At 32.9% G+C, this 24,030-nt stretch overlaps 1 protein-coding gene across 27 annotated transcripts in view; it reads right to left on the bottom strand.

Annotated features, from left to right (window-relative positions):
* Positions 1–24,030, bottom strand: part of LOC140673222 (uncharacterized) — a 199,054-nt gene that overhangs the window by 18,154 nt on the left and 156,870 nt on the right. For 9 of the 27 annotated variants that reach the window (XM_072905984.1, XM_072905986.1, XM_072906006.1 and 6 more), the window contains 14 exons: positions 22,953–23,109; positions 19,850–19,975; positions 17,246–17,417; positions 15,910–16,053; positions 11,379–11,539; positions 9,276–9,329; positions 8,971–9,051; positions 8,077–8,166; positions 7,111–7,173; positions 3,853–4,078; positions 3,563–3,682; positions 3,361–3,468; positions 2,945–3,127; positions 1,820–1,916 (listed from right to left, as the gene is read on the bottom strand). In XM_072905984.1, the coding sequence (XP_072762085.1) occupies positions 1,820–1,916; positions 2,945–3,127; positions 3,361–3,468; positions 3,563–3,682; positions 3,853–4,078; positions 7,111–7,173; positions 8,077–8,166; positions 8,971–9,051; positions 9,276–9,329; positions 11,379–11,539; positions 15,910–16,053; positions 17,246–17,417; positions 19,850–19,975; positions 22,953–23,109 (1,782 nt within the window). The remainder of the gene's footprint in view (positions 1–1,819; positions 1,917–2,944; positions 3,128–3,360; positions 3,469–3,562; positions 3,683–3,852; positions 4,079–7,110; positions 7,174–8,076; positions 8,167–8,970; positions 9,052–9,275; positions 9,330–11,378; positions 11,540–15,909; positions 16,054–17,245; positions 17,418–19,849; positions 19,976–22,952; positions 23,110–24,030) is intronic. The other 18 variants (XM_072906007.1, XM_072906011.1, XM_072905991.1 and 15 more) reach the window with 15 other exon arrangements.

The raw sequence follows: 24,030 nt of genomic DNA, 5'->3' as shown, positions 1-24,030 counted from the left end.
CTTGTTAGCATAATGGGGATACGGGGTAAGCGGTGGTCGGAGTAGTATAGTACACGTCTCACTGCAAAATACCATATCGACTTACTTATGTGGGACAAGAAAAATCTACGAAGCATGGAGTGATCTCATCGACGCTCTACTTGTTGACAGATAGCACAGATTGTAATGTTGCCGTTATGTCAAAGAGTGTTCGGTGAATGAATTCGCAAGGTGAAACAAGAAGCTGCGATGGGCACGATCTTAATTTCCTAATTCTTTCACAATTTCTCATCCATCATTGAACGTGTTTTATGTCTTGTACGTTATGTTCATTGTCTACATAATTCATAATTTTTTGCATATTAAATACGTAAAAAAATTAATAAAATAATATATATCTATCAATATTAGGTATATGTTGCTTTTAAATAATTGTACTATAAATTATTACAATACTTTGTCTTATATGAGATTCTAGAAATACAGCAAAAATAATTACAGTTCTAGAAGTTATGCCTAATTTTTCGTAAAAGTACTTTTAAATTAAATATATAAATAATAATTAAAAGACAAGTTTTATCTATTACTTTTCCAAAAAACAAAAAACTTTACACACCTACTTAAAATAATAATAGAATACTATTTCAAGTTTATTTTATCTTATTGTTAGTGAGACTATATCAAAGCATTATCTGTTACAATTTTTCAAATATTTTATAATATTTTATAATATAAATTAAGCCTTTTAAATAATCAAAATTATTCATTTAGTAATCTATTTAAAGTTAATCAACACGAATAACGTTTTCTATATTACTCATCTATATCGTTTATAATTTTCCTATGGAAAGAAAATCACCGAGGAAAAACTGCATTATCCAAAATACGCGCCTTATATAAAAAAAACATTATATATATGATCATATTTAATAATAGTTTATCATTATTTCATGACATACACTCAAATAACGTCACGAAAATATGGTGTATTGAAACATATATCACGTCCATAATTCGTTCGTTAAATATGATTCGTGCCCATCTTCTAAATTCCAATCATCACACGAATCAGAGTGTGTGCCGTGCCACTCGCGACAAAGTGTGCCACACGATAAAATGTGCACAAAACGAAGAAGGGATATTCGAGGAAAACAGGAATTTCCTCATTCTCGATTGTCGGAAAACTCGACCCAACGAATGTCCTCAAAGCGAACGATTCCTAATGAAATTCGTGTTGTTCGCAATCGTAATCGTAGCACGATTACGCTCTCTCTAGAGATACTCTCTACAGAAAGAAAAACCTCCACAATCACAGAACACGACTCAGAAAATTTCTCTCGACTAAAGATTCACCCAAAGTTTCAATCGCAATTAAAGTCAAATTTTTTACAATTATTCTGGTTCCTTTTTACTTCTTCCTCAGGAAAGAGAAAGCCGAGGAAGGAAGGAGAATGCGAATAAAGTTGTTTAAGCGTGACACGTGAATCGGTCAAGGAGAAAACTTGGGGATATGTCATGCAACGTGGGGGTGGCGTGTGTTTCCGGAGCCGGAGATAGGTGCGTTTTACGCGGGTGCGACGAGCGAAAAAGAAGTCGGAGTAGGAGATCGGAGTGGAAAGGATGGATAAAAGGTAAATAGATAAAGAAAAAGAGAGAAAGAAAGAGAAAGAAAAGAGAGAAGAGAAAGAGAGAGAGAGAGAGAGAGAGAGAGAGAGAAATAGAGAGAGAGAGAGAGAGAGAGAGAGAGAGAGAGAGAGAGAGAGAGAGAGAGAGAGAGAGAGAGAGAGAGAGAGAGCGAGCGAGCGAGCTAGCTAGCGAGCGGGGCCAATGGAGCGGTTACCTTGGAATGCTGCGCCGTTGTCGGCGTTATTGGCGGCGTTTCCTCGGCATCTACGCTCGCTGCGTTTGGTAATCGCTGCTCTTGCACCGATGCCAAGCTGCAAGAAATCAAAATTTTGTCTAATCGGAAAAAAACTTGACAGCACTACACATGTCGGCATATGTCTGTCAAAGAAGAACGTGTGAAACGGTATTATTTTTTTTTATATAAATTTTGTTGGCGAAATATCTAGTCTTGCGTACATCTTGCTTTCCGCAGACGAAGATAATCTATGATAAATGTATTATAAAAAAAACAAGGTTCACAACTGATTTTATATGGTCTTTAAAAATAAATGCCGCATAAAAAGATACGAAGCCGTGACATGGATCGATTTAATTGCCTTGACGCCAATTTAATTGAAAATGTCTGTTTTTATAAAGTAACTTTGTAGGAAGAAAATGAGTATTGTCGAGCAATTGTGTCGGTATATTACGACTGACTTTCTTGACAATCTTTATCTTAAAATTATACAGCGGCTATATTACTAGAAAGCATGTTTCAGCATCATTATCGACGATAATGACGACTGAATTTAATTAATATAATTGCAATTTTGATGTAACTGTAAGAACTATACATATCATATATAATTTATAATTATTTAAAAATTATATGCCGGTTTCGCTCTCCTTTGATAGATTGTATTTATTCATCGTAATTTACTTTATATTGATTGCTAATTACGAAAAGAATGCATATTGCAAGATTGAAATTTTGCAATCAGGTAAAAAAAAATTTACTATTATTATTAAAAATTTAAATAATAATGTGTGAAATAATCATAAATCTTGAATTTATTCAATAAGTTTAATTTATATTATGTGACAGAGTAAATGTGTCGTTTAATAATTGTCGTAAAACTTTACATAATAAATTATATATATATATATATAATATATAATATTATATTTATTGTATAATAATTGCTTTCTAGATTAGTTTGTTCCTTAAGATGGTTAAAATTGTATGACTTTTGATTATAATTTTCTGTTGCATAAGCAAATGTTTGCTCTCTCGTTTAGAATTATCGTGTCAATAATTTTTATTATATGTATATTGTATTTTAATAACAAAAAGTTATACCGTTTGAGCGTCACCAATGTGCCAGTGAGTTTCTTGCAACGTCTCAACGCAGACTCTAATCGTTCAGGTTCTTCTTTGAGAAACTTCTCCTCGCGTACGACTTTCTCCATTTCAGAGCTAAGCAGACCTTTCATACCCTCTTGCAGACTCGGGAAACGTACTTTCAGGTCAGCAACAGTTTTGCTGAAAGACAAAATTATATTTAATTAAACGCGAAGAAATGTTCAACTCTTGAAATTATAATTGATACGTAACCTGTATATATAATGTTATTTTAAATTTTATATTATTAGTACTAGATTAGATGTAAATCTAGCGACACGTTTAAAATTAATATTAACCACGCAATAATGCGACAGTACTCTCTGCTCAAGAAGCGCTCTGCTCTAGAATCGAAGCGCGCGTGTGCGGCTTACCTGGATTTACTCAATATCAAAGCCATGTTCTCCACATCCGACATATTGACACGCGTCTTTCTATTGATCACGTTACCGCGAAGCTCCTCCACGGTGCTCTCCAGCTCGCTGAAATTTGCGAACGTTTGTTAACAGCGCTTCGAATTGATTTTCTTTTTCTATTTAACCACCATCTCAACAGAGCGAGCGACACTATACTCACGTGAGATCTTTTTCCAGCCTTATCATTTCCTGTTTGTAGAGATCTTCCTCGCGGCTCAGTCGAATCTTCTCCGTATCTCCAGCTGTCCAGGCCGCGTCCCCTCCTGACAATAGCATAGCCCTGTGGCAATAATCAGTTGAATTCAATGCTGATTAACAGTTTTTCAAAATATTATAAATAATGTAAATTTATTATACATATTTTTTATATTATATTTGTAAAAAAAATTGTCGCGCATCATGCTTTTTCTTTCGAATCAATTATAAAATACGCACAAATTTTTTTTATACCTAATTGTGATGAACGTATCCCTGATGGTTTCACGCACTGTATGAGCCTGTGCCTGTGACATGCGCCTGAGGTTCCTCACTTCCTGTCTAAGGTCCTTTGCCTTCTTCTGCAAACCTCGCAATTGATTGTACATCTCCGGGGTGAGCGCCAGGTCCCTGTACACGTATTGGCCAGCCACCAATGCGGCCGGTTTCGGCGGTGGTGTCGGCTTGTGCCTGTCCCTCTCTGCAATTGTTCATTTACGTGTAAGGACGCATAATCTATCGCGAAGATTTCCGCCAACATTTAAAGGATTCAAGCTCGCACCGTGTCGCGTTCCTCCTTTCGTGCGAAATCCGAAGAGTGACAAATTTACATCACATAAATATAAATGCAATCCGATTAACTTTTTTTTTTTTTTTTTCTAATTAGTTCTAGAATTATTTGGAGCTCATAAGTTTAAATAATAAAATAAAATAACCGTCGACATAATTAATTGTAATACTATCGAAAAGATAAACAATTGTATTTTTTCTCTTTGCCATATTTTTCTTACGTCAAGAATGTCAAGAGCAAAGTGAAATACACGCGTTGTCTGGATCTACATATTATTGTATTTTGCGTTTTGCCAAGTAGAGTTTTTTAAAGGCAAAACGCGATGGCCAAAAACGCATAAACAATTCGACAGCGAAATTTCAAGCGTACGGCGGCTCAATTGACCAATTAGAGTTGACATTCGTCACTTAACGTCGTTGATTGTCGTAACAATTTCGCACGATAGAAGAGCGGGCCCTAAGTAATGAGAGGACGGAGGCGACGGTTAAACAGGTCGGCGACAACACAATTTTACTGTCACTTTTTATTGCCACGATTTTTATTGGACGGAAGGCACGACGGAAGAACGGAAAAAGGACACAGCAGATGACCTAATTGGTGAATGAAAATATCGTCGGTGTTTCAAGCCAAGGATCATATGCGTGTGTTGCGTGTTATATAAATATACTCTTTGTAATATGTGATATATTTCGCTAAGTGTGCCATTTTTTTTTTTTTTTTTTTTTTTTTACGAGAGCATAATTATTTTTACGGATAGACGCGCCGATCATCGATATTTATCACAGCAATATTTTCACTCATGATAAAATCGAGTTGGCAACATATTACGAATGAGTAATTCTGTTGCAATGTCAGTATCCACGCGTCTTAATTTCCTGAGCTCTCTATTTCGTACAAAAGCATGCACAATTATTATGTATACTTAGTCGTAGAAAGACATAGAATAGATGCATTAGTTTCCATAATTCATTCAAAATGGAGATACACTTTTTTATTTATTATAAAATTCTACAACCAGCTTTTTGTAAATCAAATCACAAAAAAATTCTGATTTTAAATGTCTGCAGAATAAAAAGAAATTAAAAATTTATTTGATATTCGATGATGAAAATAAATTCAATTTGCTGAAATTTTTTCAGCTAAAATATCGTAATTTGGAATGCAAGGGATGATGTGCAGCATTTTAAAGAATTGAATTACCAAACAATTTCTCTCAACTAATGCATTTACTAGTGCATCTACTCTAGTCAAATGCGCCACGTGTACGACACGCGTTTAAAACACGTGAGACAGTTCCAGATGAACCGATCCTATGATATGCAACGTGACAGTGATAAGCAACGTCGTTCCAGCGGGCAAATAAAAATACATCCCGACACCCGAGTCAGATGAATAAAGGATGAATTTACGAGCAAGAGTGAGAAAGCGGAAGGGTGAGTGTAAGACGGATGTATCGTGACGCTTTCGAGCGATCGGCGACAGCAGATATGCAGCCGCGTGATATATCGCTCGGAGGTCCGACAATGAGAACAGAAAGGAATGAAATCGCGCGCGAGCGTCGAACGCGAAGCGAAGAAATGTACATATTCCTCACAAATGTCCCGTAAAATGATACGAACGTATGAATTGTGTCTTTCGTTTTTCGCAAAGCGTACGTTCGCCGCGAAAGCGCTGCGCAAGACAACCCGATCGTTCGTCAAAGCGATGATATATGAAGGGCACGTAGAAAAGGGCGTACAATCGTGAAATGATTTCTTTTTTTACGACTATTGTCGACAAATGATGATTTAAAACGTGATGTAAAACAAGAGATGTAGTATATGAATTTCTCGTTTGGATAAAGTCGCATAATTTTTTTTTTTTTTTTTTTTTTTTCTCTTAATAATCTTATGCATGTAATTTCAAAAAGAGAAAAACCAGAGACAAAAGAAAAAGAGAGAAAGAGAGAGAGAGAGAGAGAGAGAGAGAGAGAGAGAGAGAGAGAGAAATCTGTCCGTCGAGTAAACATTAGCTGGTCACTGAATATAATTAATATGCAATACGACAATATTGTTTTTCAAAGTAACTTTTTCCGAAGTTCATTTAGACATGTGTTTCTGACAAGTTTGACATAAAAAGGCATGCAAACTCTGTATATAACGTTTAATTTACTCTTTTTCCATTTTGCCTGGACTACGCAGTTTGCTTTCCTCGCACACCTTGAAAATCGATTTATATGGAAATAAACACATTAATTCGTTTAAATCCAGCAACGTCGACGTGCAGCGCTCATCTCAACTCTTTATCGAAAATGGACTTACAATTTTCCGGTGCCCTCCATACTGTGTCATCCCAGGAGACGAATAAAAAATTAAAAACTAGAAAACTTCGAAACGACGGAACGACAAAGAAAAAGATTATTATATTAAATACTTGGAACGACGCTCCATTATTAATAACATATATATATATAGACACAGCGTGACACATATAAGGGAGAAGCGTAGACATTAAGACAGGAACTATTCGGATAGTGTGACATTTGCAAAATTATTTTCTCCAATCATTGAATATATTTAAAAATTACTCAATTAACAGAATATTTTATCATGAATTTCATTTTACAAATTGAGTAAGAATTTTTCAATATAATGTCTGTAGAACATTTAATAAAAATTTTATATTTTCATCGAAATAATAATTATTAAGTGTATCGTAGAAAGAAATACTTGGATATTATCTAATATTGAAAATGTAAAGATTTAACAGAAAGCGACTATAATAAATGAGAAATACAATAATAGTAAAATTCTAAGAGAAATAAAATTTTAAATCATATTTATAAATAGAAATTTCATTTTTTGTTTGATAAAAAAAAAAAAAAAAAAATTTTTTTTTGATAAATACGTGAAAATTTTGCCGAATAATCCCATTCTTAATATAGAAACACGGGGAAATTTTACCTTGCGACGACATCCTCGGCAACGTGGAGGATTTGATTGCCGGTTTCGTGGGTTTTGTGTCCGCTAGTCGTGGTAGGCATTGGAGAATCGTACGAGAGAAGGCGTTAGAGATTATTGCGTTAGTATTTGCTATCGCGACGGGATAGATACTAGATATATTTTCACTTTTACGGAACTTTTCTTTGATTAAATGATATTTTTATTAACAGTAATACTTATGTTTATTGGATACTGAATATAATATATATTAATCATGGAAAGTGCAAGTCAAGACAAATTATTTGAATTTAGTATCCTCATTTAAAATATTTCTAAAAGATTGTATAAGAATGGAATAATAGTCACTTTTGTGCAACGCTATCCCTTAGCCTTAGAATAACGCAACGCATACGTGTGTATGTGTGCACACAAATTAAATTGTTATAAACAATATCATTTTGATATGACATCACTCTGATTGTAAATTTGTAAATTTTTCACGTAAACGATAGGCGAAAGAATCATTTAACGCGATTGATTAATCATTCAACGTGTCGATGAATCAGACAAGATTTTGTAACACAGATTTCAATCAATTACAGATCTTTCTTCGACTTTAATCGAAATCAAACTCAAAGATACATTTTGATAATAAATTGCAGCAAATTTGCATACGATTTCTCTGCTCGTTGCAAAACAGTCAATCATAACACAATATCTCGAGTACCATTCCTAAGGTATTATGCAGTTTTTGTTATTTCCACAAGATCTGGATAATTGAAATCTCTCGGTGTACATTATCTGGGATTATAAAATGAGAACTCTTTCTTGGACTTTGCTTTCGGTTATTATGCTAGCGCTTAGGCAAACGTTTACCACTTCCTTGATAGGCGATCTAACAAACAGTGTGATTTGATATTCTGATAGCATGCTTACAATTAGCATACATTTTTGCTCGTTTTATACATGACGTGCGCTAGCCGTTACCTGCATGTTGCGGGGAGTGTTGTTTGGGGGAGTTCATGTCTGGTGGCTCGTCACTGAAGGACACTGACTTTTCAAACGACACCGACTTGTCTGCAATAGATGTTGATCAGCATATTTCTGCGTGGTATATGTGCGTTAAGCGTAAGAAGCGTGTATGTGTACCGAGCGGTATTTAAAGCCGGCTTTAGGTATATTAATGTTTACGTATAATTGTGAAAGAGTTCTATTTAGATACATATTAATTAAGCTGCAAACGCAACTTGGGAATTATGCTTCCTTTAATATCTTCATAAATTGTGCGATTTCGAAAATTTAATTTATGCGTATTTAAATATTTTAATTATGGCAATCGCGGAGTAATCTCTATCTCTAACCAGCTACTTTTCTGTTAATTATCCCTAAAGCCGGTGGTGGATAAAAATGGATTGTAAAAATGTGGCGATTTCGATATATGCATCGTGCAAACGAAAATTGCAAGAAATATAATGTATCGTAAGTTAAACAATACTTTTAATATTTTTTTATACATATAAATAGAAATAGAATTTCATATTTCCATGGAAAAAGGGAAAGAAAAAAAAAATATCCGCGCAATTTGAATATTAAAAGATAATTATATGATTTAAAAAAAAAATTGATAAAAACAATCTCGCGGATGTGATTATAGATTTAATAGAAATTTGAAATTATTCGGGCTAAATTCAACTGTTTTGGAAAAACTATCCTAAAATTATAAGATGATATACGACGAATAAATAAAAGGATAAAATAAATGTGAGGGGCACGAAGAACGTGCGGGATGATGTACAACGATGATGATAACGCGCGAGATGAGAGAAGCGGCTGTGCAGTTGCGAGAGCATTCGCAAGTGCGTGTGTATAAAGAAAACATACATTGAAGCGCACCTTTGCCTAATTTTGGCGGTTTAACGTCAGTCCTTAAGTACGAGTCATCTGTAACGGCAGGTTGAGACACTTGAATTTTAAAGGACACGCGTTTTATTGACGCCGATAAAAAGTAGAGATAACGTTAAATATAATATGCATAAATATGTATATATATAAATATAAGTAAAGATAAAGATATATTGTAATATATATATATATATATATATATATATATATATAATGTATATATAAGTAGAGCGGTTATACAATGAATTCGGAGGTGAATAGAAGATAGAAGATGAGAGACACACCTGGCAGTGAGGCAGAGCTGGAGCTAGAATGTTTGTCGAACTCATCCCCGGCGCCTGGTGTGTGCGTTAGTCGGAATAACAAAGCAGTTGTACAGCAGGGTAGTTCAGGAGAGTTCAGTCCGTGAGACTGTATCGCCACGAGCAACAATATACCGTTCAAAATAATGAACTTGGTCCACGTGAGAATTTTCGCGATATAAAGTTGTGGAGAAGAAGCTTATTAAGTAGACTAAATTTCGATTACGTGAACAACCACTTATCCATCGATTTAATTTCCTTCAGATTATTTTTCGCATTTCTTATTATTAAATCTCTCTCGACTATATAATTAATATGTTGCTCCAAATATTTCTAATCTTGATATTAATTAACATAAAATAACTGCTATAAATTAACAATATATATATATATTTTTTTAATCAATTATTCATTCAACATTTCATTTGCATAAATATATATTATGCAATTTGTTACTTTTGGTTCCATTTTATTTATTCTGTTATACTAAGCAAACGATATTATTTATACCAACGAATTATATATATCGAAATATGTATTGCGCGTTATGTAAAATCTAAATAATACGTCCGAACATTGACACTGACTTCAACTTTCTTTCAAAACATGCTGGATACATACGAATAATGGCATATTGTTGCTGGCGCCTAATTCACGGCATAAATTCTTCCAATATATATGTATGTATATCTGCATGTATGTATGCAACACACATATGTATACGTATATGCACGTTTATATCTAAAGTTGTGTCGTTTCAGTGAATTGCGACTTATCCAGAAGGCGACCACGATGTTTATTATAAATTGTTCACCATTGAAAATACAAAATGATGCAAATGTCAAAAATTCTTGTCAATTTTTCATACATTTTTTCTTTATCATTTTCTCTGTAACCCTATTATTGGTACTTAACTTTTGTCTCTATATTTATAATTGTAAAATAATTTAATAAAAAATAGTAAGCTTTTGTTTATCAAAATTATCATTTTAACATTTACATTCTTTTTGAATTTCTTATCTACGACGATCTCTCTGAATTACATTGTGTATCAAAGAAGAAATTATAATTACCATTAATTCTATTGGAAAATAAACATTAAAAGATCGTAGCCGCCTCTTCTAATAATCTAACGATGCGTTTTACGACATATTGATGTTATTAAGAACCATGGTTTTGAGATGTTCTGAGAATGGTCGAAAGATGATGAAGTGGATAGATGAACAGGCACGGATGAAACGGACAGATGAATATTAGTGGAGACTACTTTATATGTAAGCTGTGTAGCAGTCTCTCATATGCTTCTTAGCTGAAACTATCTTAGTGAATTAAGTAAATGTGCTAACTCTTTTGTAAAATAAGCACTAAAAATGTATAGAAGGAACTCAATGAGATGACATTACTAAAATGCTAACTCGATCGTCTTTGTCAAGACAAAAATTTCCTAAGATTATAAATATAATAATAGCATCTACATGACTTGTCTCAAAAGTAAGAAGAACGATTTCATTTATAGCCTTTTATTAAATTTATCTAGATAAAAACGTAATTATTTCATAGTAGAAAAAAATATTAATTTTTCTTCGCAAAGGTTAAAATTTTTATCGTTCAGATATTTTGAATTTATTTCGTATCTTTTTAGATATTACATATCACTCTATAAGAATAATCTTCTTATTTAAATAAATAATTTTTTAAAAGAAAAAATCGCACAGAGTCAATTCTCAGTTACACGTTAGATATGATGAATACATAGGAATTTTTCCCGATTAAAAATTCTTAATGTGACACCTAACAAATAATAAAACAAGCGTTAAACTTTGCAAATTTCTATAATATTGTTATCGAGCAATATGGAATTGCTGTAATTTATTTCCTCGAAGAAGATCTTACATTAAATCGAATAAATTCAATAAAAAGAAATAAATCATTTCTTTTTTATTTAGAGACAAGTTTATATTCTTTCGTGATAATATATGTTACCGAGAATCAAGGCGAACGATATTATGGTATGTTATATGTGAAAAAAATATAGAAAAAAAACCTAGAAAAAAGGCAAAGTTGTGATTTTAACGGGACGCGTACCTGCGGCTCTCGCGTAAGGATCTCGTCCTGGCGGGACTTGTAAATACTCTCGTGGCGAAGGGCTGGTGTGCGGAGCATGTGTCAGAGCTTTCTGCACGAGCCCAGTCAAATTGGCCAACTGTCTTTCCATGTGCTCCACTCTTATCCTGCGACAGAAAATTCTTGATTACAATGCCATGGTATTGTTAATCTTAATAATAGTTATAAAAAAAAAAAAAAAAAAAAAAAAAGTCTCGAATTTATTTTCTCAACGATAAATAACGTGACGTGTAGATGCTATAAAAATCGTAGCTTTGAACAAATGTTATCTATCATCATCTCCTTGGACAAATTCATGCGCTACAAAATGTAATAAACTAAGTCATTAGATGCATAATAAGATGAATTAGCTATTTTGTTTCTATTAATCAATTAATCAAAGTTATTTCAAACGAGATTTATTTGTGATTCTATCTATTCATGTTATTGTAATACTAGTAGAGAAGATAATAATGATAAACTAAATATGTAAAATGATGATGAATGATGTTACTGCAAAATTGTATATCAATTAAGAGATATTAATATACATATTATATTTATATCAATTAAGAGATATTAATATACATATTATATTTATATCACGTATTTTCTTTCAGCATTATTCTTTTGTTGTAATCTAGTAAAATGATCATTGTCTGATTTATAAAACAAGAGATTTTCGAGCGACTTTGTTATTATTTATGTTACAACGTAAATAATAATAAAAAATAATAGACTCTACACATATCCGTTCTCACTGAAGGGACGTGAAAATTCTTTTTGATGCAGAAAACTTTTTTTTCATACAATAATTATATATATATATATATATATATATATATATATATATATATATATATAAATTCCATCCCGAACGTATATTCTTGTCGGTGAAATCGGATATGAGTTATATAACACGATGCTAATCACGTGCATCTATCGCTTTGCATGACAAGTGACAGCAGTGCCTAATCTACGTCACGGTGATAGTACATAAAATGATATACAGGGTGATATATGTGACGCACGACGGATCAGATCGCTTATGTGATTCTCATGGCGGTCAATTTCGAAACTTGGTGCAACTTTTGTAAAGTTGTGCGAGAGGGTTTGTGTTGCCGACAAGAGAATCCATTTCAGTTTTCCGTTATATATTTCGTTCCATCATAGAGTATTAATTCCGTCTAGAAAGTTCTCTTACGAGAATGTTCGTGACAGCTTTCGAACATCCACGAGGCTGATAAAGATTTATGACAGATATATATTTTAAATGAAAGTAATTATGCAATGCTTCCAATATAAACTTTAAATTTTTTTATTACCCATGTATTAAATGGAAAGAAATATATCTTTCATTGAAAATGTGTGTTATATTTAATGCAATATAAATAATAAAATTATTTCTATGAAAATTTAATTACCTTCACACAACGACAAAGCAAAGAAAAAAAAGTAGCAGGATTTTATATAAAATTATTATATATATGTATAATATATCAAAGATAAAAATATAACGATATATCATTAATATATTGATCTTTGCGACACGGATTGTTGTGGAAATGGTATCAAGGAGACAACAAAGATTGATTATTGACTGCATCATGTTCATCATTGTAGGGTGACTTATTGCAAAGAATTCTGCAAATTATTCGTTACGTTATTCATATCAAATTCAATAGGAGACTTGTGTTAATAATTTTATAATACGTGGTTGTGTATATCCATTTTTCTGTGGTACGTGCAAAACACCCTGTATATGACCAATGCATTCTTGTCTACGATCGCTAGTCGGCATGCTGCATTCCACCGAGAGTTGCAAGTTATATATTATAATTCTATTATATATGTGTCATATACAATCTTTGACTCACAATTAATTATGGCATATTTACACACATATGGCAAATAGTATACACACACACACACATACACACACACACATCTTGTTTTGAGCAGTAGAGAGCATAATTGATATTATTTTGCAACATTATCCTATGTAGAATGTTCTCTGGGAAATATGGGTAATATAAATAAGATACATGTCACATGACATGTCACATACAATATATAATATTTGATTGAATATACGATAATATAATATCGTAATTTCATTAATTTAAAATCAAATATTTGTTAAAAAAATGAGGAAAATAAAGTGCTTTTATTTATTTATATTAATTATTAATTTTTATTTTCGTGTGTAGAATACAAATATTAAATTAAAGAACTGCAAAACATATTAAATAAAAGCTTTGACGATCTAGCTAGATATAAAATCATGCTAAAAAAAATTAAATTAACAGACTACATTTGCATTTTAATTCCCATATTATTCATGACACTTTGTATACTATGAATGCTGAATATCGTTTGTGCAATATCATGTAAAACTGAATTTTATGATGAAAAAAAATGTTTTCATTTTCTTCTTGCATTATTATTACGTTATTCTTTATAAAAATGGCTATGTGTTATTTACATATTACATACATCAGTAGCCAAACGTAAGGATTTTAAATAAAATTTTGTAATTTTATAAGTATTACACAACGATGTTTTTGAGAAATGCAAGCACAAAGCTAAATAATTATTTTTTAGAAGAAACTTGCGCATATTGAATATTTCAGTTAATAATAATAATATAGTTGACGTTTAACATAAATAAATTTTTCAGTATTTAATTCAATATTGTTTATATAAAATTGTATCAATTATTTAGGATACAGTTTACACTGTGTATTTTTAAAAACTCATTAATTATTTTGATTAAATATTTAAGCTGATGCTATCTTATAATTTATGTAGTTTATTTTTTAAATTAAAGAGATTTATAGGTAATAACGAATTTGTTTGCTTCCACTTCTCAAGTATAGATTCGCTCAAGTCGTGTCATTGATAGATTCAACTTTGCCTCACGCAAACGGAAGTAACTCGACAAAATTGGTACTGACATCTCTCTTGCGCGATCAGTCAATTAAAGTATTCGACGTAATCAAACATGCACTTACAGACGATTTTTTTATGGATAGCATTATCCATGCTTTGCATGGGAAAGGGGATGATAACTTTTGATAACAACTTTTAAATATATGTACATATTTTTCTACTGTATAAACTTGAAATAAAATTCCTCGAAATAAATTCCCTAAATTGATAAAGTTTTACAAACAGAAATTGTTAGTTTGTTCAATTCAATCTGTTGACGTTTCACGAATGTGAATACCATATTTGTTTGATAATTATACTAATCTGGAACAGAAAATTCGAAGAGACGTCTAAGAAAAATTTTTTTCGAAAATCTCAAATCGCTTACTATTTATGTTATTCAACAAACGTGACTTTGTCAGTTTCTTAAAATATTAGCGTAAAATTATATGAATGCTTTTCGTTGGAAAATAGTGGAAATGTATGAGTGTATGAATAGAAAAAAAAATGACCAATGATCCCCCGCGATGACGCTACCACTCCCTATAAATCAATAGCGGTAGATACTCTAATCAATACACTGCAGTTTAATATCCAGATGGCTCCGAATAGCAATTAAATAACTGGAAATATTCCATTTATCGGTGAAATAACGAGTTGCAGGAAAAAATTTCATCGACCGTCTTCTTCTATAATATAAACGAATCAAGAAATACAATTGATAATAATTCTATTTATGAATAATATTCATAATCTAATGAAAGAAACGTTTCTGTCACCGTTAACAGAATTATAAATCTTGTTAAATTTAATACTATGGAATTTACATAATTTCAAATATTATAAAAAAAAAACTTAAAATTACAGAATTTAGAAAAAAAGAATTATTCTGATCGTATTAACGTTATTATAACGTTTGATATTCCACAAAATTTAAGATTTGCCTAATAATAGTAACAGCTGAAAATTAATACACAAATTAATTTATGCTCAATCACACATGAAAGAAATTTATTTCAAGTCTTTCATATCTGACGTTTCTCACCATGCATCCTAAGACAATAGCGCTAAACGCATCCACCTTTGTTTCAATGGAAATCCAGGTTCCTTCCTTTTCAAAGAGCAATAAAAATAAATTATTTGAATCAATTAAATTCCTGAAAAGGTTTTAGCTTAATCATTATTTAGAAAAATTTATCGAAATAAAGTCATCGTTAATTGTGGCTGCATTTCGAAACATACAATCAATTCTTGGAATGAAGAAAGTTTTTTTATTTGTTTCTCTAGAAGAATCCTGGACTCGCCACTGTCCTGCTGGGGAAGCACGCTTGAAACGACACTCGTGCAACCCGTATTCATTCATAAGCATCCAGCTAAAAACAACTAGCCGACCACTAGTCACGCGGTCGGTTTTTATATATTTTTTCCCTTTCTTTTTTTTTTTTTCCTTCTCTCGTTTTATTCATTTTTTTCTCTTATTCGTTATTTTTTTATTCCACAAGCAGGCAGACGCTCTACGCAAGACAAACACACAGGCGAGACACGAGTGTGCGCGTGTGTGTGCGACACGTGGGTGCAGTACCGAGTAGCGTCGTAGGCCTGTCCGCCGGGTGGCAGGGGGGGCGCCGCCCCCGTGGGGAACGGGGACCGCGGGGGACCAGACGGCGGACGCCCCGGTGGTTTCACGCCATAAAGACTGTACGATTCCTCCAACAGCTCCGTATCGCTGCACCACCCACAACAGACATACACATCCGCGCTATCAGACATCCAAGTGGAGGAACGATTGCGGAGACCCAGTAATGGGGGGGAAAAGCGGGAGGAAGAGAAGGAGGTTGGCCTGTCGTCCAGGGTGGAATGGGAAACAGAGACGGCGACGTTTTGCTGGCATAAGGGGTCGTCACCAGACGGAAAGGGGAAGAGGATGAGCAGGGTTGGTTTCCGGGTGAGTGGAGTTTATTCACCTGGGCAGAGAGAATGCGCGTTCCCGACTTTATGAAAAACCTTTCGACGGACGAGTAGTAAAGTTTACGCAAACTCTGTACTATTGGAGTTTTTTTTTTTTTTTTTTTTTTTTTTTAAGGACATTATTATATATATATATATATATATATATATATATATATATATATATATATATATTTAATAAATTAATTCGTGTAATTATTTCTCGATCAATAATTTGCCGAAATAAAACATCCGTTGTATATTAAATCCGCGACTGTGTCAATAATATTCAAACTATTTATATTTTTTAATAAACTCAACCAATTCATATATGTATATATATATATATATATTTGGGCAGTATAATAAAATATATTCTATGTAAATATAAAATACATATGCCAATAAAGCGAATAAAGTGAGTTCCGACACGATGAAATAACCAATATTCTCTTTCGTCATTATCGGTTATATAAATTCTGCTACTTTTTCCCTGTGGAAATTTACATATATTCCATTATGTGCCTATAGCATCCTAGATTTCCTACATTTCCTTTTATTTAAACATTCATCAATTTGCAAATTATTAAACTTTTAACAAACTATATAACGGTCAAAATAAATTCAATAACAAATTCTCAATCTTGATAAAGTAAGTTAGTCCATAATTGACTGAAATTTTTTTATCCACTCTTTTAAACTTAATGAATAAATTTGACTTTAATAATTAAATCATACATGTAAAAAAAAAAAAAAAATTGTTATTTTGACGAAAATAAATTTAGTTAGAGTTGACTTTGAACAGAAATTTATCGGTAAAAAAAAATAGGAAATCTATGATACTCAAATATGTAAATTTGGTTAATTACAGTTATGGCAACGTGTCTTTTTAATTGTTGTGAACTGCAGTAAGTAAGAGTGCAATCGTGGTTTATTATTATTAATTTGAAAGTGCACGGAACTCCGGTTACCTGGCTTCTTCATCGATAACAGGAGTGACGGTGCCCGAGTATTGCGAATAATACGGATCTTCGTAACTGCTACCGGCGCTGTAAGGCCCTGGTGGATATCTTCCGCTTCCGGAGCCGACGCCGCCACCACGCTCAGGGCTGCTCATGTATCCGCTTTCCCCGTGTAGTCGATCTGAGAAGGTTTAAATCAGTAATTTGTGTTAATCGGAACCAGGAATATCCATTAGTTCTCTTTTCTTACATTAGCGTGTTATATTGTTATATTAGTTTGCTTGGAAAACAATGGCTCGTTTCTAACAATAAGTATAGCAAAATTTACAATAACAATAATAATAATAATAATAATAATTAACGGTGCAAAAAATATTGAGAGCAAAATATAAAATCTCAAGTAATACGTGTGTGTATATCACACATATAACAAATATTGTATATACATACACATATAATTATTATTAAATAGAAATATTTATCTTGTAATAAATGATAAAAATTAATAAACGACAAATAAATAGATCAATAAAATTAGCAGTTTGTTTAACAAGCCGATAATAAAGAATTAATTTTGTACAACATTAAAACTTTTTGTTCTACGCAAGATATCTTGTGTGATATTTTTTTTCAAACGAATCTTCATCATTGTTATTTGATTTGTGGCTCGATACCTCCGTCGAATTTCATGATGCGCGAATGTGCAAATAAAATTACGATCAAGATATTAGATTAATGAAGGAATATCGTTTATCAGTCATCATGATGGGGGATGAAGAAGAAAGATTTTTCATGATCGTGCTTCTTATGGAAGGGTACACAATCTACGACTCTCGAGTGACAGCAAGAACGGATGAAAAATGGGATGAAAGGAGATGCTGCTTTTCGTACATTATGATATCACATAGCGTTGTAGAAGGCAGGCAACGTACGCAAGAAGTTTCTAGAGGTTTTTAAGGAGCTTAGCTCTTAGTGTTGGGAATATATCGAGTTTCTCTCATAACTTTGCAATACAAAACGCGCGTTTTTTTGTGTGATCATAATTTAAAAGCGCGAGATTGCTCGTAATATACGTAACATTAATAGAATTTCTTAAATGCACTGGTACGTTGAAAATGTATATTTTAAGAAAATTGGAAACAAGTAGGAAATAAAATTTTAAATGCAATAACGCAAACATGTGCCAATGTTAAACACAATTATTAGAAAGGGTTTTTTGTTAATCGCAAATATTGGAAAATTAATATACATTATTTATAATAAGCACTCGCGCGTAAGTTATATAGTGGTTAATTTTCGTGCGATTAATAAAAATTAAATTAATAAAATACAATAATAAATTTACATTGTACTAAGAGTGTAAGTATTCGATTCTTTCCTAGGGTTCAATTTCCGAGATGATAGCCAATAAAATTTCAATTTCTTTTTCTTCGCGCAATACGCCAATACAGCATTCAAAGTTCCCCGGCATAAATTCAAAACGTTTCGATTCAATCTATCCGTTCCCATCTATTCCCAACACTATCTCCACGGTCTCGAGGTCGTTTAATTAAAACTTGGTTTGACCCAGCTTGGCTAATCGCAACTGCCAATTTCAACTGGTTTTCCTGCGGTTATTGCATTCCGAACAACCAAAATCATTTTTGTGCCAAAGCTTCTCCTTATTACGAATGCGCATACTGTTCTTGTCATTTTATATACGAACAATAAGATATTTTTATCTGTCGTATTTTTATTCCATCCAATAATTTCCTTCTATGAAATATATATATATATATATATATATATATATATATATATATATATATATAAGATTTGGAATAGATGAAGAAAGATTAACTGGTGCGTAAAAAATTAAATGTGTGTCATAAAAGTGATAAAGATTGGTTTCATTTATTATTTGAATTTTGAAGCGGAAATGGAAAAGCAAGAATAAAATATATAACTATCTGTATATTGTTCAAAAATAACAGGGAGTCGTATATATTTGTGTTTCAATCGGATTCTATCTCGCTTGAAACACAGTTCAGTTGGATGATTGCACTATTCGAAAATTTACAAGGCGCATTGTCTACAGCGTATCCGTTTCGGAACAAATTGCATCACGATGAAAGTCCTTAACCGGAAATTGTATCAAACGCAAGTGTGTGTATACGGCTGCGTGATTTGATCGCGTATACGTTTTCCGATACGTATCCGTTGCTCCATCGTCAGTAGGTTATAACATTTCAGTTCGGTTCAATATTTCCCCTGCGATTTGTTAACGATGTTCTGTCCGATCCACTCTGCAGTGGCTCGTGACCAAGAGAAAAATTTATTGTTAGTTCAGGAGCATTTATTCATCATGTTTATACAAGCATCCTTTTTTACCATCATTAGTTTTAAGCTGCATTATTATATCGCGTATCATCAATTATTATCAATGTATTAATATTGTTAGTAATTAGATAAAAGAAACAAGATTTAATTTTTTAAATTTGACATTTCAGATTTTAGTGGATTTTCAAGAAAGCGAGAGAAAGCGAGAGAAAACGAGATCAAAGTATTATCGATCGTCGTCCCGTTGCGGAAGGATCGAGCTGTGTCTGACGAATGTTTAAGGATACTACTGACCTGGTATACTATAGAGGGAGACCGAGCTGTCTCTAGAGAAGCGCGCCGAGCCCCCGAGACTTCCAAGGGGACTCTTACCACACTGGTAGCTGCGAAGCGGCTTGGCCGGCGGCACCCCGCCACCACCTATCCAACCATCCAAAAAACCAAACAAAAAACCAATGTACCCAGGTGCTCCGATGCACGTATCTCACTCTGCCACCTCGCTAAGCCGTTCGACGTTCAGTGCACATGCAGAAGTGAACAAGAGGGGGATATCTCGATCCGCGCGGTCGTTATCCATATCTTTTTCACCAATTTTTCTACCACAGAAAGATTTTTAACATCCTCCTTTCAATTTTTAATAACGCCTATATAAACATTTCATCATTTCGAATACATGTATATGACAATGTACTGCCTTGGTCAGAAGTATCAGGCACCCTTCAATTTTCCCTATTTCTTATTTTGTTAATAGTATATAAATACTAAAAAGAATACAAAATCATTTTAAACTATCGATTTTCGCACTTTAAAGCTAAAATTTCACAAGCATACCCCCTATTAAAATGTTTTTTTAATTTTTCGCCCACTATCGACAACATGTCTGAAAAATACAGATTTATGTTGCAGTTTATGGAACTTGACTTAAATTTTTCGAGAGAAATTTTTTTATCGAGCTGCAGAGTGTCAAAAATACAATAAAATTTTGTTCTTTTTTTAGAACACAGAACAAGGAAACAATACAAAAGTTTTTTAAATTACCGATAGCAACTTTAATGCGTTATCAGTACATTATAAAAAATTTTACATATATAAACTACATAAACTACAACATTTTGCCTACAAAATGCTTTTTCTTAAACTTTTCTACAATTTTTCTTAGCCGAGATACATAATTTTGAAACTAAATTAAAAAAACATTTTAAACCTTGAAATTTCAGCTTTAAAGTGCTATCGAAGTGATATCGAGTTTGTAAAAATGTTTTAATCTTTTTAATGTTATATTTATATACTGTTAACAAAATAAAAAATACGGATAATCTAAGGATGCCTAATACTTTTGACCATGGCTGTACTTCCTGAGCTACGAAAAACGATCGGACGTGATAAAATTCATAATCGTTTCTTAAAAATTTTTCCATGACTATCACACTCAGATTTTTACAATATGTCTCTTGTAATGAACGCGAAATGATTACGAATGTCGTTAAAATTTAGATGCGACAGCTTGTCGACTTTTACATATATGCACTTCTCGATCACGTTACAATAATCGCGAAGCGTCAAGAGAAATGTCTTCTTTGCTTTCGTCTAATAAAATCGAGTCATCTCGGGTTGACAGGAACGTTATTCTGTAAAATAGATTCGCCTCGTCATAGTAGTCGATGATTAATTGTGATTGATCTACGATCGGCTATTCACGCGTCCTGAATCTGTTCTTTTCGGCGTCTTGGTATCTGTTAAAGCAAAACGTTTCTCTCGACAACAAAGAGAACGTTCGTGGCGACCAGAATGAGGTCATCCTTTCCCTTGGACCGGTATACAGCTTAAATGCTTTTGAGTCATCCGGCGTAAAGCATTTAGTCAACGCCAACGGTCGTAACGATTTCAGATGTTGAATAATCAAGAATCGAAACGACCTTGCAACCGTCGATCGGAAGAAATGGAGAGCGATCGCGTGTATGTGCGTCTGTGTGCCGATGTATAAGCGTTTATTAAGCTTAAAGCAGGGGGTATGCGATGAAAAAAAAATTGGTCGAGTTACGAGAGAATTTTAGAGGGAAAATCATTAAATCAAATTAATAAAAATAATCGTTGCTCTAGTTTCTCTTTCAACCCTACTTTATACTTATCGATCTTCCCTTGCCAATCGTACCACAAAAAAAAAATAACACTTTCTCAAAATGTATAATTCTAAAATGACATATGCATATATCTTTTACTGATGAGTGATCATTGTACGAATTTAAATAGTTACATTAATTATTTATTATTATACAATGGGTATTAAACAATTTTCAAATTATATTAAAATTTAATTAATGTTAATGTTAGAGTTAAATTTGAACTTATAAAGTTGATTCACTTTGCAATATATAATAATCAATAGCTATTATATGTATTAATCGGTGTAATGACTCAATCGATTTAACCCAGTCGATTCGACCAATTTTTAGGGACAAAAGGATTTATTTTTCTTTGTATTTTACCTCGTGTAAAGATCGTCGGAATTGTGGACAGATGTTTAAAGCGTATTAATTGCATTAAGACAACCAGAATTTTACACTATTAAAATCTGTTTTGTACATGAGTCATGTCAATCACAATTTTTTGACTAATAAAAAGGATCAATCTACTTTTAGTTTCTTGTAAAATTTTAACAAGAATTAAACTCCATATTAAAGTCATATTTTGCAAATCTGCTTTGTTTTATTATTTGAAAAATCTCACGTTTCTGGTCAACTTAATGTAAAAAATCTGAGGGAATGCAAAGTTATGCAGGGCGTGCGCATGTTGATTTCGGAAAATGATTCAATGAGTCTATATTACGTGTAGAATATCTGTGCGAGCAATGAAGGAAATGTAGAGAGAATGCGAAGCGATAGATTTTCATCGATGTCATGAGCGGTCCAAAACCGTTTTTAAAAATAATATCTCTCTATTATTACATTATATAGATATACAAGCTTCATTGTAGATATGTATCACTTGAAAAAAAAAAAAAAAGAATTCATTTCACAAGTTAAATTTTAACCCGTTTAAGCGCATGTATTAAATGTAAAAAGTAATGTGAAAAGAATTAATTGTAAATGCGACATATTGAGAGAAGAATGTGCGAGAGACTTGCCAAGAAAAATTCTCGATCGATTTATCGTTTAATCTAACTATAGCGTATATCTTTCATTTAGGACAATAAATTTCGCACACATTGAGAATTTAACAGAAAGAAAATGTGACTTTTATAGCATTATTGGGCCGCTCATTAATGAGTCTCGAGGGTATGAAATTTGTCAATCGCGAAGTCAGTTTGCACACGTCACCGTCTATTACACAACGCGGTGACACATACGAGAGTATGTGTGAAAGTAAGGAAGAGGAAGAGGCATGGGCATTCGTATACCTGGTGTAGTAAGAGTCTTGGGCTGCGTCGGCGTCGCGTTCGGCCCTCCGATGCTCGATGCTGCCGGGCTGTACGCCCTTAGAAGGGATCCACCGCGCGGCAGGGTGCTGCTTCCGCCCACGTAATATCCGCTACCGGACGTCGAGTTCTTGGCCGTCTGCAAGCAGAGAGGAAAAGGGTAAGCGATTTACACTCGGCGATAATATGAGAGATGCCGGGGCAATCTTAGTACTGTAATACTACTTTTCAAATACCCACTGACAGATGGCAGCTGCGATAATTTCATTTGAAATTATCGTGCAATTGACAATCCGTATGACAACATCGGAAACTATCGTTTCTTAACCGGCATGTAATAAGATTCGAGTTCCAAGTATGCTTTTATACATGTAAAATTAGTCGTCTTTTCTGCGCCTAGAAAATTTCCATATCAGATATGGTGGATCTTTTGCAGACAATTGAAATTTTTATCACGATTATTCGGAACCCGTTATCTCGAGAAGAATTACCGAGGCAGATTGTAATCCATGTAAATTCATTATACGAGCATCTCTCCAAGGCTAGCACTTTCGCGAACAACAGGTTTTCAAGACTGGTACCGTTAGCTTTCCAGAATATATTTTCAATGCGGGCATTTTAACGATCATTTTAACGCTGTATTACGTATAGATTTCCTGACATATAAAAACTTTCATCAAGCTTGATTAATGGCGAATTTAATTCATCCTAAGTTATCATAAATTAGTTTTTTTTTTTTCCATCGCTAAATAATAATATACGTATATTATATTTAAAATTTTAAGATTTTTAAATAAATAAAAAAAAAAAAAAAAATTGTTTACACACGTTTCTTACAAATATCTATACACGTATTCTTTTTTTAAATGACACACGAGTTAGTAACACGAGACCTTGAACTCTTCCTTGCTTAACTTTCAAGAAAATGCACTCTGAAATGTTTACGTGTGCAATAAAACGGGTTTGTAATTCCGCTCTTGCTTGCGGCATGGAATGTTTAAGTTATTTGTCGTATCATCTTGCTTATTCTGCGCTGCATGTATCTTGATAACTTTCCACG

The sequence above is a fragment of the Anoplolepis gracilipes genome, chromosome 14 (assembly GCF_047496725.1).
Source record: "Anoplolepis gracilipes chromosome 14, ASM4749672v1, whole genome shotgun sequence".
NCBI classification, from domain to species: domain Eukaryota; kingdom Metazoa; phylum Arthropoda; class Insecta; order Hymenoptera; family Formicidae; genus Anoplolepis; species Anoplolepis gracilipes.
This window is presented reverse-complemented; position numbering and strand designations above follow the sequence as displayed.